The sequence below is a fragment of the Dermacentor albipictus genome, chromosome 7 (assembly GCF_038994185.2).
Source record: "Dermacentor albipictus isolate Rhodes 1998 colony chromosome 7, USDA_Dalb.pri_finalv2, whole genome shotgun sequence".
In the NCBI taxonomy this organism is placed as follows: domain Eukaryota; kingdom Metazoa; phylum Arthropoda; class Arachnida; order Ixodida; family Ixodidae; genus Dermacentor; species Dermacentor albipictus.
In genome coordinates, this window is record NC_091827.1 from 123,983,267 (window position 1) to 123,997,153 (window position 13,887).

General features: G+C 48.9%; 1 protein-coding gene and 1 non-coding gene across 6 annotated transcripts in view; one reads left to right on the forward strand and one right to left on the reverse strand.

Annotated features, from left to right (window-relative positions):
* The window catches only part of LOC139048145 (coiled-coil domain-containing protein 9-like), a 126,956-nt gene that overhangs the window by 44,661 nt on the left and 68,408 nt on the right, over positions 1 to 13,887 (forward strand). For all 5 annotated transcript variants that reach the window (XM_070522668.1, XM_070522667.1, XM_070522666.1 and 2 more), the window contains one exon: positions 12,794 to 12,979. In XM_070522668.1, the coding sequence (XP_070378769.1) occupies positions 12,794 to 12,979 (186 nt within the window). The remainder of the gene's footprint in view (positions 1 to 12,793; positions 12,980 to 13,887) is intronic.
* On the reverse strand, positions 12,163 to 12,235 carry TRNAS-UGA (transfer RNA serine (anticodon UGA)). The gene has a single exon. It is a non-coding gene; the product is annotated as a tRNA-Ser (tRNA).

Genomic DNA, 13,887 nt, shown 5'->3' on the forward strand with positions numbered 1-13,887 from the left:
AACGGGCCTCTCTCACCCTCTACTCAGCATCTCGCTCCTTCGAGATCTGAGGAGCGCGGGTGGCTTTGCCCATCAGATTTATGTCCGGAACTCTTGGCTGTTATACGTGTGAACCCTCTTGGTTCTGCGCTCCTCTGAGCATGGCCTTTTAGGTGGTGAACCTAGCTTGAAAGAGCCTGTGTGGGAATTCCCAGAAGCTTTGATCCGTAGTCTGCGACTGCCACCCTCATGCCATATCCCCAGTATTGTAAGCACCTTTTGTATAAAACCCTTTCGTTTGTACCACGGCTGGCGTCGTCTCTGCGCCTTGCCGGTGAGTCAGCGAGACCCGCTGTGGCACCCCTTCGTGTGCATTGCAGATTGGGAAAGGGCCACGTGTCTCGTTAGGCCTGAGCTGGACAGTACTGGCCACGTTCACCCAAACCTCCACATATGTGCTGCCCACCTGGGTTTCCGCATGGCGTTGGAGCAGGCCCCTTTGCAACCTTCGTCGCAGCCCGATTCCTTGGCTGTGGACTTTTTTTCGTTTGAGGCAGTGAACAATGCTGCTAGCTTCAGGGTGTCTACCAACCGGGAAAACCGCAAATTCTCAGGGATTTTCAATAGTCTAGAAAAACTCAGGGAAAATTAGCCGTAATTTTATTGAAAGGGAAAGAAAGTCGCGGTAAAGTTAGCTTGAGTAGGAGGAGTGGCTAGTGTTTAGTCAACAACCGACTTTCCGGATGCCCGATAATTCGAACAGCTTTGCGGCGGCACCACGTACCCCATAGAGCCTATGTATAATAACGCCTGAAATTTTCGGATGCAAGAACCCTTCGCCATCCGATTTTCCTGACTTTTTGCCGTCATGGCAGGTCCGAAACGGCATTAATAAAACCACCACCACCGCCGCCGTTTTGATTACCTCGTCGCTCCTCGAACCGGCGCTCTTGCACGCAGATCCGCTAGCAGCCAAAGCCACCACCACAGCAACGCTAGGCCTAGCTGCTTCTGCGCTCGCTATTAAGCTTCTTGCCATTGTGTGCCATGTTTTTCATTGAAAGAATTCTCCGCTGTCAGCAATGGCACCGACACTCCGCCTTTGTGGTCCTCGCGATTGGTTTCGAATCTTGGAAGCACAACGCGTTGCATAATGCGGGTTGCCGAAAGTCAGCTTCGCCTCACAACAGCAATATTACACCAGAGAAACAAACTACGAATCTCGTAATATCCCCTTCAGTCACGGCATAACATTTGGGAACGCAACTTATTTTTGTCATTACTCTGTAGTGGTCACAAGGAATAGACAGTGAACATTAGGCTTTGAGTAAATTGCACATTCTGCTGTCTTAAGGTGCACCCATTCCACTTCTCAGTGAAATGTATCGCTTCAAATGACCGCCTTCACGAACGCATTGCCCTCCTTGACGTACCTTCAGAGAGTGTAATGCCTTCGTGAGACCGAAGTTGGAGGTTTTGGTATTAATCGCACAAGATTATTATTTCTCTATTTGTTGTGATGCTTGGGCTCAATAATTAACCTTTGCAAGTAATTTGAGTGGGTGATTCAATATATTTATTCAAGAAACATAGCACGACTGACTGTACAATTAATGAATATTAGTTACTATGTATTTACGATGGGTCACTATAAAATTCAGAGGCATTCTCCCGCCTTGACTTGCCTTCTATATGTGGAGTCTCCAGCACCTTGGGATAAAACTGATAGAAATAGCTCATCTTCGAAAATATTTGCTTCTGTGTGCATCTCCTTTTTATTCGTATTTGAGAATGTCTCATGATGAGTTTTATGCATTTTTTCCAATATATCTTTTTTTTTCACTGTGCATTTTACTAACTCCTCCCTTCTGTTTTTTTTTTTGAATAAAATAAACACTACCCCTTACTATTCAAGCTGGATTAAGTCATTTTTTTAAATTTTTAGCATGCTTATTAGAGAGTGACACAATTGGATAACATTGTGAGCCTGTCTCTTGACATAAAACAAAGTTCTGTGTCGCTCAGGGAATTTGGCAAAGGCACTCAGAGAAAACCTGGGAAACTCAGGGAATTTGGAAATGTCAACTTGGTAGACACCCTGTAGCTTCTCCGCTTGTTGCTTTTCATTGCAATGCCATGCTGTCAGATGTCAGGTGAAACCACCTAGGGACGCCCATTTTCCCATCTGCGCAGCCTTCTCACCTGCGCAGCCATCTGCACAGTGGATTGCAGACAGTGTCTGCAATCCACTGTCTGACCTCGGTCGGCCCGGAGAGCAACCTTTTTGCAGTACCGTCGGCTGGCCTCCCATAGGCCCGCACAACACCTCTCCGCTGTTTGTCGGTCCCTTGCGGCCACAAGTGCACACAATCCCTGCAGGCACCCTGTGAGTCTCGCTCAGGACGGTCGCCTCTGCACACCACAGCCATGCAGCTGCTATTGTCGTTTATGGAAATGGCACAGTTTCAGGCTAGTGTCGGGCCTCCCGTGGTGGACCCCAGTCCCCCTAGGCCTACCCTGCCGAGTAACTTCAATGTGCATATTCCAACGTACAGCAATTACTCAGACCGTACGAGCGCCGCAGAATACCTGAAGGCTCTGTGCCAATATTAGAAAATGATGAGGCTGGAAGACAGCATGATTATAGGCACCATACTGGCTGTCTTGCTGAACTTCCCAAGATGTGCAGTGGTACCGCCTAGTTAGCCAGCTCACTCGTAGCATGGAGGAGTTTAGAACGCTGTTAAGCCATGAGTTCTTTCCTCCTGGCCACGAATGACGCATGCAGCACGAGTTGGAGCTTCGAACCAAACACAGGGGATGAATCTCTGCTAGAGTATGTGAGAACCATGCTGGAGCTTTATCTCCTAGCAGAGCTCTCGGCGTTGAACTCTCAGAAGGTGGAGAGGGTGATTCGGCAAGCCCATTCAGTCTTCAGTGCTTAGCATCGAAATGGTGGTTTCTCAACCTGGATGATTTGGCTACAGAAGCAAAGCATATTCAGGATGACATACTGGCCGTGTAGGCCTACCACCCGCCGCCACCAGCACCATCATCTCTTTAGCCCCAGTGTGCCTGGGATGGCAGCAATTTACCACCTGCTTCTTTCCTGCAAACCAATGCAACTGCAACTCTCATTGGAGAAATGGAGTGAGGCGTGTGGGCGCTTCCTGACGGCACTCTCAACCCGCACTCGTGCACCAGGCAGGCATACACGGTCGCCCAGCTCGGCCGAGAAGAGCCCAATGGGCACCCTTCCTTGTGCTCACGATCGCTGGTCAAACATTCGCAATGCTACTGGATAGCGGCACCACAGCCTCGCTGTTCGGGAAGGTAGCTTTGGCTCACTACTGCGTGCCTGCAACACTGCCTTCCATCTCACCGGCGATATGGCTACCTCGTGTGGCTCAGCAAGATTGGTTGTGAACTGGGAGGAGCTCATGCACCGTCACAAGTTCACGCACCTTGCTGGTCTGTCTGTTCCCGTGAAGCTAGACCAAGACTTTCTGGCCCGCACTGGAATCATGATTGACATTGTTAAAAAAGAGTACAAGGCAAGCCCAGGTACACTCCTAAAATCTTTAGCAGATTTCCTTGTTGGTTCGGTGGCACATTTAGCCCCGGAAACAATGCCATGGCAAGTGGAAGGGTGAGTCCCATTAAGCCTCCAAACTCGTGCTGTTACACGAGTTTGGAGGGGCCACATGCTGTTACACGTGGCCCCTTGTCGGCCAGTGAACGGGGTAGAGATCATTATGGGACTCGTTCTCCTGAGCCGAGCACAGCGCTACCGGGTAAAATTTCACTGTCCTACGCTCACAAGTGCACATGGCGAAACCAACCCTTCGCTGCCGCCTTTGCCTGACAGTTTGTCAGAATGTGAGAAGCCACACCTATCATCACTGCTGAACCATTTTCACGTGATGTTCACAGATTGGTGAGTATGCACCACTCTTGTGCAACACTAGATCGACGCAGGGAATGTGCTACCTTGGAAAGGCAATCATAGGCCCGTAAGTGTGGCCAAAAGGAGAGCTATCAACCTCGCAAAGGACGAAATGATTGTGACGGGTAATCTGCTAATCTAATAGTCCGTGGAGTTTTCTGGTTGAGCTTGGTCCCTAAAAAAGATGGTTCTTGTCATCATTGTGTGGACTACCACCAACTCAACCTAGTCACTTGGAAGGACGCTTATCCCCTGTCAAGCATTGACTCATCATCATCATCAGCCTGGTTACGCTGATGGTTGACTAAATTGTGGCAAGCCTAGGTGGAGCACGTTATTTTACCACTCTAGATACTAGTCACGGTTACGTGCAAGTGCAGATGGAACCAAGGGATGCTGAGATAAATGGTTTCACCTGGCACAGAGGCTTGTACAAGTTCACTCTGAGAATGCCGTTTGGCTGCTCTGGTGCTGCAGTGACTTTCCAATTGATGGACAGTTCTGGGAAAGGCAAAGTGGCAGTACACCCTAGCCTACCTAGACAATATTGTCATCTTCTCTTGCATCTTTGGGGAATACCTCTGCCACTTGGAGAACAACCTTGGAATGCTGCACTCTGCCAGAATAACTCAGAATCATTCAAAAGCTCAGATCGCAGAGCATTGTCTCACTGCTGAGCTTTAAAGTCAGCCTGTGTTTTGCCGAGTGGCAATGAGGTCCGAGTTAAACTCCTTAAGTACCCAACACTGGCGAACATACAGGCTTTCAGATGTTGCTTGGGCATGGTGAATCACTGTGAAAATTTGTGCCCAATGGCGCCACTGTGTAGGCTCCTTTGGCCATGTTGAGGAAGTCTACAAGCTGGAGCTGGGGTAAGGAGCAAGAAGCTCTCTAAACTTCTTGCGAGCACCACTGAGCTGCAGCTGCCTGACCTAAACAGGAAGTTCATAGTCCAGGCTGATGCGAGCAACCTGGGCATAGGTACAATGCTGCTTCTAGAACATGAAGGAATTCTTAGGCCAGTTACCTTTGCCAGCTGGTCGTTGACGCCAGCAGAGCATAAGTAGTATTCAGTCATCGAACGTGAGTGTTTAGCGATAGTGTTCACTCTGTGTAAGTCCAATTACTACATTGATGGAGGGCCTTTTGTTGTTGAAATGAATCACGTGATGCTTACCTGGCTAAAGCACTTGTGCCAGCCCTCAGGATGCCTTGTGCACGGGGCATTGACGTTACAGTGCTACAAATTTGTTGTTTGCTATTAGAAGGGGAACACAATCATGGTGGCCAATGCCCTATTGCATGCCCACGTTTCAGACCCAGACACTTTTTCACCAGCACCCCTCTGAGTGAGTGCATCCAAGCAAACCCAGAGCCCTTGTCTCCAATGACACAAACACAGTGAGTTCATGCGCAATGTAGCCCATAAGCCACCGTCGTCAGATGAAAGCATTTCCCTGCTGGACACTATAATGTCCATGAGTATCGCATTCAGCAGACAAGAGCTTCTGCAAGCTCAGCAGAACAATCCATTTTGTGGGAAAATCACTGAAGAGCTCAAAAAAAGAGCACAGCCTCGAAAGGGAGTGCGGTTTCAATGCCACTGGGTGCAAATTGACTGCTGGTATTGCTGCAGGCACATTGGATTCATATTTATTGGATGCTGACAGTGCTTCTGCGACAAATCCCATCTGAAGAGGCTCCTCATGAGTCTTAAGGTAATGCCAAGGTTGACGACTGGGCGTGTTGGTATAGCATATTGGAGGTTGGAATGCGCAACAGTTTGACGATACACACAGAAGAGACACACACCACAGAGCGCTACTTGCAACTATCGTTTTATTCCCTTGTCAGTGGAATAAATACAGGAAGATACTCAGGGGGGAGGGCGGTAGCGACAAAAAACAAACAAAAAACTAAAATAGTTTTTAGTTTTTGGCAATATTTGTCAAAACTGTTTTAGTTTTTTGTTTGTTTTTTGTTGCTACCGCCCTCCCCCCTGAGTATCTTCCTGTATTTATTCCACTGACAAGGGAATAAAACGATAGTTGCAAGTAGCGCTGTGTGGTGTGTGTCTCTTCTGTGTGTATCGTCAAACTGTTGCGCATTCCAACCTCCAATATCTTAAGGTAATGATTCCCTGCAGTCTACGAAGGCCCACCTTGAGATACTTCCATGACTCGTGGTTGGCTGCACATGCGAGTGGCCGTAAGACTTATCTACCTTAAAGGGGCCCTGAACCACTTTTTATAGAAGTCAAGAAATGCATTTGAAGTGAAAATTGACTATTTCAGAAATACTTTGCTGCAAAAAGTACTTCAATGCATTCAGCAGAAGCAGAGTTATTGGCAGTGAAACATACCCTACATGGTACTTCTGCTCCTTCTTCAATTGACTTGCACAGCGAAGGCTACGGTGGAGCGGGGTATGCCCACAACGCTCCACCTACTGAATGTCACCGTGACGTGCAGTTCCAATTTGGTTTTGGATGTTCACGTAGATGCCACTACTTCCGATTTTGGCGCCTATGACATGCCAAATGCTGTTGTCTTCAGCGAGCTGCAATGCACTCAGCCACTGGACTCGTCATGGCATCCACTGGCGTCCACGGTATCTACGCTACGTAGCAGACCACAGCTACATGCAACTGTAATGCATATGTGCAGCATTTGCTTTGTGCACAACAGGGCTTGAGTGCGTGCTCGTGCTCATATGCTCCGGTCTGGCTGTGCTGCGTGGTGTGGATCGGCTTTGTCCTGCACCAGCTTGACCGATGGATAACAGGCACATCAAACTAGCATCTTTTGAAGCGCTATTAACCATTTCAGGGTCGACTTTTTTCGCGATATGCGACCACCCAGGCTTGATTTTTTTTATTACAGATTCCAATTCTTCTTAGGGACCTGTTTCAAAAAAAATTTAATGTAATTTTTCTAGGGTGACCGTAAAGTGAGAAAGGAGGCGTAAGGCCCAGCGACCAAGTCTTCCTGTAGGGTCTTTCAATGAGCATAACCAGCAAAGCGCGTGATGGTCTGTGACAACGGAAAACGGTCGGCCATATAAGTATGGGCGGAACTTCGCAACCGCCCAAACTAGGGCCAGACACTCACGCTCAGTGATGGAATAGTTGCGCTCCGCGGGCGAGAGGAGCCTGCTGGCGTAAGCGATAGCACGGTCGTGGCCACGCTGGCGTTGTGCCAGTACTGCGCCAATTCCGTGACCGCTGGCATCAGCACGGACTTTGGTAGACGCAGAAGGATCGAAATGGGCCAGAACGGGAGGCGTTGTGAGAAGGTCAATTAGAAGCGAGAATGCAGAGGCCTCGTTATCGCCCCACTGGAAAGGGGCGTCTTTTTTCAAACGCTCGGTTAGTGGTCGTGCTATGGCTGCGAAATTTTTCACAAAACGGCGGAAGTACGAGCAAAGGCCGATGAAGCTGCGCACATCCTTGACACACTTTGGAACAGGGAAGTGTGTAACAGCATGGATCTTGCCTGGGTCCGGTTGCACTCTGTTCGCGTCAACGAGATGTCCAAGGACGGTAATCTGGCGACGGCCGAATTGGCACTTCGATGCGTAGCGAATGTTGGGGAGAATACTATAACGTCGTCCAAGTAGCACAGGCACGTGGACCATTTGAAACCATGAAGAAGGGAGTCCATCATGCATTCAAAAGTGGCAGGAGCGTTACATAGACCGAACGACGTCACTTTGAATTGATAAAGACCGTCGGGTGTTCCAAATTCAGTCTTCTCGCGGTCGAGATCGTCCACGGCAATCTGCCAATAGCCGGAGCGAAGGTCAATAGAGGAGAAATAGCGAGCACCGTGGAGGCAGTCAAGGGCGTCATCAATCCGAGGTAGCGGATACACGTCCTTTTTGGTAACCCTGTTAAGGTGCCGATAATCCACGCAAAAGCGCCATGAGCCATCCTTTTTTACCAGCACAACAGGTGACGCCCATGGACTACATGACGGTTCAGTAATGTTCTTGGCAAGCATTTTGCCAACTTCGGTGTGAATAACTTGACGCTCAGCTAGTGATACTCGATACGGGCAGCGATGAATAGGAGGGGCATCGCCAGTATTAATGCGATGTTTGACAGCTGTTGTTTGGGCCAAAGGACGATCGTTAAAGTAAAATATATCTTGGTAGGAAATCAGAACGCGGTAGAGCGCACGAGCGTGCTCGGAAGGCATGTCGGGTGCAATCATTTTCTGTAACTTGGCGATGGTACAAGTTGCCGACTGCGATGGTAGAGGAGGATCGGCTGAATTGTCGTCTACTGAAATCGATGTTACAGAGTGATCCTCGAATGAGCAAAGTTGGGCCAGAGACATCCCGCGTGGCAGCACTTGTGTTGTCAAGCCAAAATTGACCACTGGCAGGCAGACGCAATTCGCCGTAATGGATAAAACTGTATGAGGTACTGTGATCCCGTGTGTAAGGAGGACGTCTTGCATAGGAGCCGCGATGTAGTGACCGTCGGGGACTGGTGGGGATGACACAAAGTCAACGTAAGTCAGTGCCAAAGGTGGCAAGCGAACGGAGTCGACGGAACTGAGGTGAGTAGGGTGTTGTTCAGCGGGATCCAGAACAGGCAGGTCGAGGCGGAGAGTACTGGCAGAGCAATCAATGAGAGCAGAATATGCGGAGAGGAAGTCTTAAGTCGGGGATGATGTCGTGGGGACAGTGAGCGATGACTGTGAATAGCACGATTGTTGAGCGATCGGCGAAGGAGACGCGGGCAGTACACATACCAATTACAGGGGCTGTTCCGCCATTGGCGACACGGACAACAGGCATCGTGGCGGGCGTGATAATTTTCTTGAGCCGGTTACGAAGGTCAGTGCTCATTACGGACAAATGCGCCCCAGTGTCTATGAGTGCAGACGCAGAAACACCGTCAACTTGCATGTCAAGAAGGTTCAGATGAGTGGGCAACGTCAGTAGAGGATTTGGCGGCGTAGGGAGCAATGCAGCGTCACCTCGAGGCGCTGCATCGTCTAGTTTTCCGGCTGGGAGCGCTGTCCAAAGGGAGTCGGCGCATAGGAGTGACGGGGCTGGGGAGAGCAAGATTGTCGTCGTTGGGGCGAAGGCGAACGAGAATAGGAGCGGTTCGGTGCAGGAGAATCAGCGGCGGCGTTATCAGAGCGTGCGGCATAGGGACGAGAAGGGCCACCTGGGGGACGAGAGTAGGTAGTATAAGTAGGCCGGGTCTGGGAACTCCAGCGACTGCGACAGTGCCAAGAAATGTGCCCGATTCGATGGCAGTGGAAACAAATGGGCTTGTCGTCAGCAGTGCGCCATTCAGATGGGTTGTGGAAACGTGGTGGGTAAGAAGATGCGGGACGGGGCGGATTGAAGAAGCCGGGCGGGTATCAGGATGATGGGCCGAGCAGATGGTGTGAAGACCCATGTTTTCAAACTCTTGGCGGACAACTGCCTGGATCAGTGAGACCGTGACTGCAGATGTGTTGGTGGGACTGGAGTCGAAGGCAGCCGGATGGGCGGCCTCGATCTCACGCTGGACGATCCTGGTAACATCGGCAGTGCTGTTGGGACGAGGAGTGTCGGCACAGGAAGATGTTGCCGGGGTGTTGGGCAGACGGGCAAACTGCTGGTGAATACGTCGGCTTTTAGCGAGTTCCAAGCGGCGGCACTCTTTTCTAACAGCATCCACCGTCGCTACGTTGTTGCAAACGAGCAAGTTGAAGGCGTCACTGGCAATGCCTTTGAGGATGTGGGCAACCTTGTCGGACTCAGTCATGTTGGTGTCAACTTTGCGGCACAGAGCCAAGACGTCCTGAATTTACGTGACGTAGGACTCTGTTGACGTCTGCACACGGCCGGAAAGCGCCTTCTGCACGGCAAGTTGGTGACCGTAGGTGTTGCCGAACAAGTCTCGAAGCTGTGTCTTAAAGGGATACAGAATAAAAATCGAAGAATATAGAGAAAGCCCCACAATTGCATTCCTAAGACACGATTGCGATAGTATATAGTCATTATTCGGGTTACTTTTGAGCGGATGGCTTTATTTTTGACTCTCTATGAGCGGCCACCGCGTCCCTCGCAAAGCGTTCCCGACAACAAGCCGGCGGATCTGACGTCACACCTACCCTCAGCAGCCGCGGAGCGAGCTGGCCGGCTGCGCAGTTTTGTTTTCCTCGCGCTGCGCAGTGCAAAATGCAAAGTTATATTGAGAGCGATAGCATGAGCGGAACTTATGACTCCGACTTGGATGAGCGGCCTACTGAACGACCACGAACGATAAAGGCGTATGCCTACGATCCGTCCGCGTCGTCAAGCGAAATTGACGACGACCCGCTGCAGCAGTCCCCCTCCGCGGTGCCGAGAGAGTCTGGACCAGCAAAGTGGTGTTTACACTGTGCATTCCATGTACACGCGTTCGCCTCGAGAGATCAGGGGTGGCATCATAGGCGGAAACCAGATATAAACGCGGTTCCTGTGGCTCGGATGGCAAGCTCGCACCTGTCACGAATGAGTGGCGAGACGAGAGGCGCATGCCTCATTGACAGTGTTGCATCCGTGGCGGTGCGCCCAGCGTGATTCGCTCACGCAAACGCTTTGCCATGTTTGGCTTCAACAGAGCGAGGATGCTTATGCCTCAGGCTATGCAATGTCAGGCGACATAAGGAATTTACTCTGCGTTCTGCGCAAAGCGGCTTGCTCCGCCCGCTTGGATGGGTAGCTGCTAGCACGTAAAACATGAAAGCCACCAATGCACAATACAGGTGCCGTGAGTACACATTGTATGTACCAAAAAAAAAAAAAAACGTAGAAATCCTAATTGCATCCTATTGCCCCCTGCGCACTTTGGGGATTAGGTGCGATTGAAAGTGTGGAAGGGTGAGAAATAAAGATGGTGGCTTCAGGAGTGCCACCTTCCCACGCGAGTAAAGAGAAATAGGGGGGAGGGGAGCGAGCTCACGGTAACGCAATCAAGTGTGCGCGAGGGGCGGGGAGGGGGGCGTTTAAGTTGGCATGCGTCACAATTTATGGCGTGCATCTCAGCCCTGTCTGCGCATGGCTGTAAGTGCGGCTGAGCGCACACGCAGCAGCGCACCCTGCTTTAACGGCAATCTGCCGCATGTGCAAAGAGTGGATGAGCAGAGACGACATAGCATCATGTAAGCTGTCTTCCTGTGCCATTAGCATTGAAGGTTGCATATGTAGTCTCGAGTTTCGGTGATCCATTGGAGCGAGAGGCAGACGAAGCATTTGCTCTCTGCTGCTGGTGCATTTCATGATAGCATCATCCCAGTGCGGGTGATGCTATCAGCCACGGGGCTGGAGTGCACGTGAAAGTGTGGCTGGCTTCGCTTAATTCGTACCGTCGATGTGAAGATATGGTCAACTTGGCATGAAACCGTATCATTCGTTGCCGAACCCCAAATGCATCACAATGAATTGTTTTCTCATTAAAATTTGCCTTTTTCGATTGCCCAGTAATTCGGAAAATTCTCCAGCCCCTTTCCGTGTAAGAAAAATCGATTGGTGACTGTGCTTATTTGCATAAAAGGTCAAATTTTAATACAACAAAATTTTGATATCACAAAGCAAATTGCTAATTCCACCTACTTTGTTATATCAAAGTTTAACTGTACTATCAGTATAAATAGTGTGCTATTGATGGCGCTATTGATAGTACTATTGATATTCACTACAATGGCACAGTTAACTTAGGAAAGCAATATGAAGAGCTTGAACAGTGTGACTAACTCGGCAGCTAAAAAGGAAATTTATTCTTCTTTGGCTTTGAGTTCGAGTGAGCTCCTTGTTATTATTATAGCCGTGCCTCTGCGCAAGTTCCAGTGTGCATTGTTGGAGACGTGACCCTGTTCCTCGGCTTTTAGTGCTAGGCTATACCACCAAATGAATTCTTGCGTCCTTTGGGAAAAGCAGCTCATTCTTTAATAACCTTCATTCATCAGCTCCAGGACATCTTTCCGGAGTGCAGCACCAAAACTGAAGCAGTTGACTTCTAAAGCATTCCACTGTAAACAATCACTACTTCTCTAGGACTCCAGTAATTCTTGTTGTGGCCAAAACGAGAAGAAAGGGAGGTTAACCAAGGGACCCAATTTTATTAGTCATGTCATAAGAAGCCAACAAACACTGACACCAAGGACAACATAGGGAAAATTACTTGTGCTTAATAAATAAAATAAACAAATTATAAATTCATGGAAAGGAAAGTGGATCAAAAAACAACTTGCCGCAGGTGGGGAACGATCCCACAACCTTCGCATTTCAAGTGCGATGTTCTACCAATTGAGCTACCGCGGCGCCGTTTCCCCGTCCACTTTCTCGGGTATTTATGTTTCCTGGTCATGCTTTGCTATAGTGGACTCACTCAGCTTTGGTCTCTTTAGCATAGTGCCATTTTAAGGTAGACTTTGTGAGCAGTTGTGCAAGGTGAATCAGCTGGTTAACTACTCGTTTGGAGATCTGTATGCCTTTTTGGTGCGCAATATTTATTGCTTGTTTTCTAATGTAGAAGATTCTGGCAGAACTCATCTAAGATGACTGTTCAAGTGTACGAATCGCATTTTTTTGAGGTGGAAATGAATTTGAAAAAATTTAAAGCATATTTCTTTTATTGAGGAGCACCAGGGATGAGGTTAGGGCCACATTTTTAGACTGCACTATCTCTGGGATCTGCCCACGGTTATCGGTTAGATAGATAGCCGGAAAGAAAACTGGTCTGACAGTGCCAAGCATGCTATTCACATCAATATTTGGACTTCTGTTGTAGTAGCTGTCCTTCTGTGCTTCCTGTCTAGTGTGAAGATCATGCTCAGTGTAGTGAATGTGTGTCATCACAGCATATGCCCTGACCTGCAGGAGGATGGTCCTCCGCCTGATCCAAACTACCGCTTCCTGGCTGACCGAATGCGTGAGGGTGATGCAGATGGCGATGGGGATGCCAGCAAAGACCGTGGCAGCAGCCGTCGCCACCGGGACAATTATGGAGGCCAGGACTTTGAGAATGTACGGCATGCCATGCGCCAGGATAAGGCGCTACAAAGGGTGGGCATCCTGTTTGCTTTACTGATCTTAGAGTGCCAGATGCACACGTGGCGACCACGTCTCATTGTGGAAGCTTCGATGTTCTAAATTATGACGCGGAGGTGCAGCTGTGGTGGCTCACAGGCTCTGGCATTCTCTGCACAAGCTTGAGGGTTCATTTCCAAGCCACACCGGTGCCATTCCAATGGGATATAAATGCATAAACACTCATTACTTAGGTGTACGTTAAAGAACCCCCGGGTGATGACAATGAATTTAATTCCCTCCTTTATGCTGTCTCTTATAGCCGCAGCTGCTGCTTTAGGATGTTAAATGACATAATTCAATAATTAATTAATTACTTTATCAATCAAATAATCAATCAATCAAAGAGCTACTTTACCATCTTTGCCAGACAGTTGCCATTGTAAGCTGTGTTCCAGTCCTGCTGTAGGTGGCAAGGAAATTAGTATGTTGGGCTGGTTAACAAAGGATCATTAATGAGTGTTGCTCTGTAACCTTACACATACAGATATGAACTACACATATAGTGCACTTGTGCCTGTGCCTTAATTTTGCTTGTATGTGTCATTCCTATCTGTGCATTTGTTGGTGTACGTCTTATCAGTGCAGCAACATTTAATGAACAAGAAGATGGCTTCGAGGGGATGACATCAAAGTCTGAAACAATGCAGGTGACATTGCTAGCTAGCGAGCGCATGATGCAGATAAGCAATAGAACGAGGAGCTGCAGGGTGGAGTGAAATCAAACAAGCACTATTAAGCGGACTTACCAACATTGTCATTAAGGCCTGCCTGGCTGACAGGTCTGATGTTTAGTGTGAGCAATGTTTACACAGAGGCACCAGTTTTGGAGGAAATGCAGGTTTCAGAAATCACTGATGGGAGTCGTCAAACTGTGGTATTCT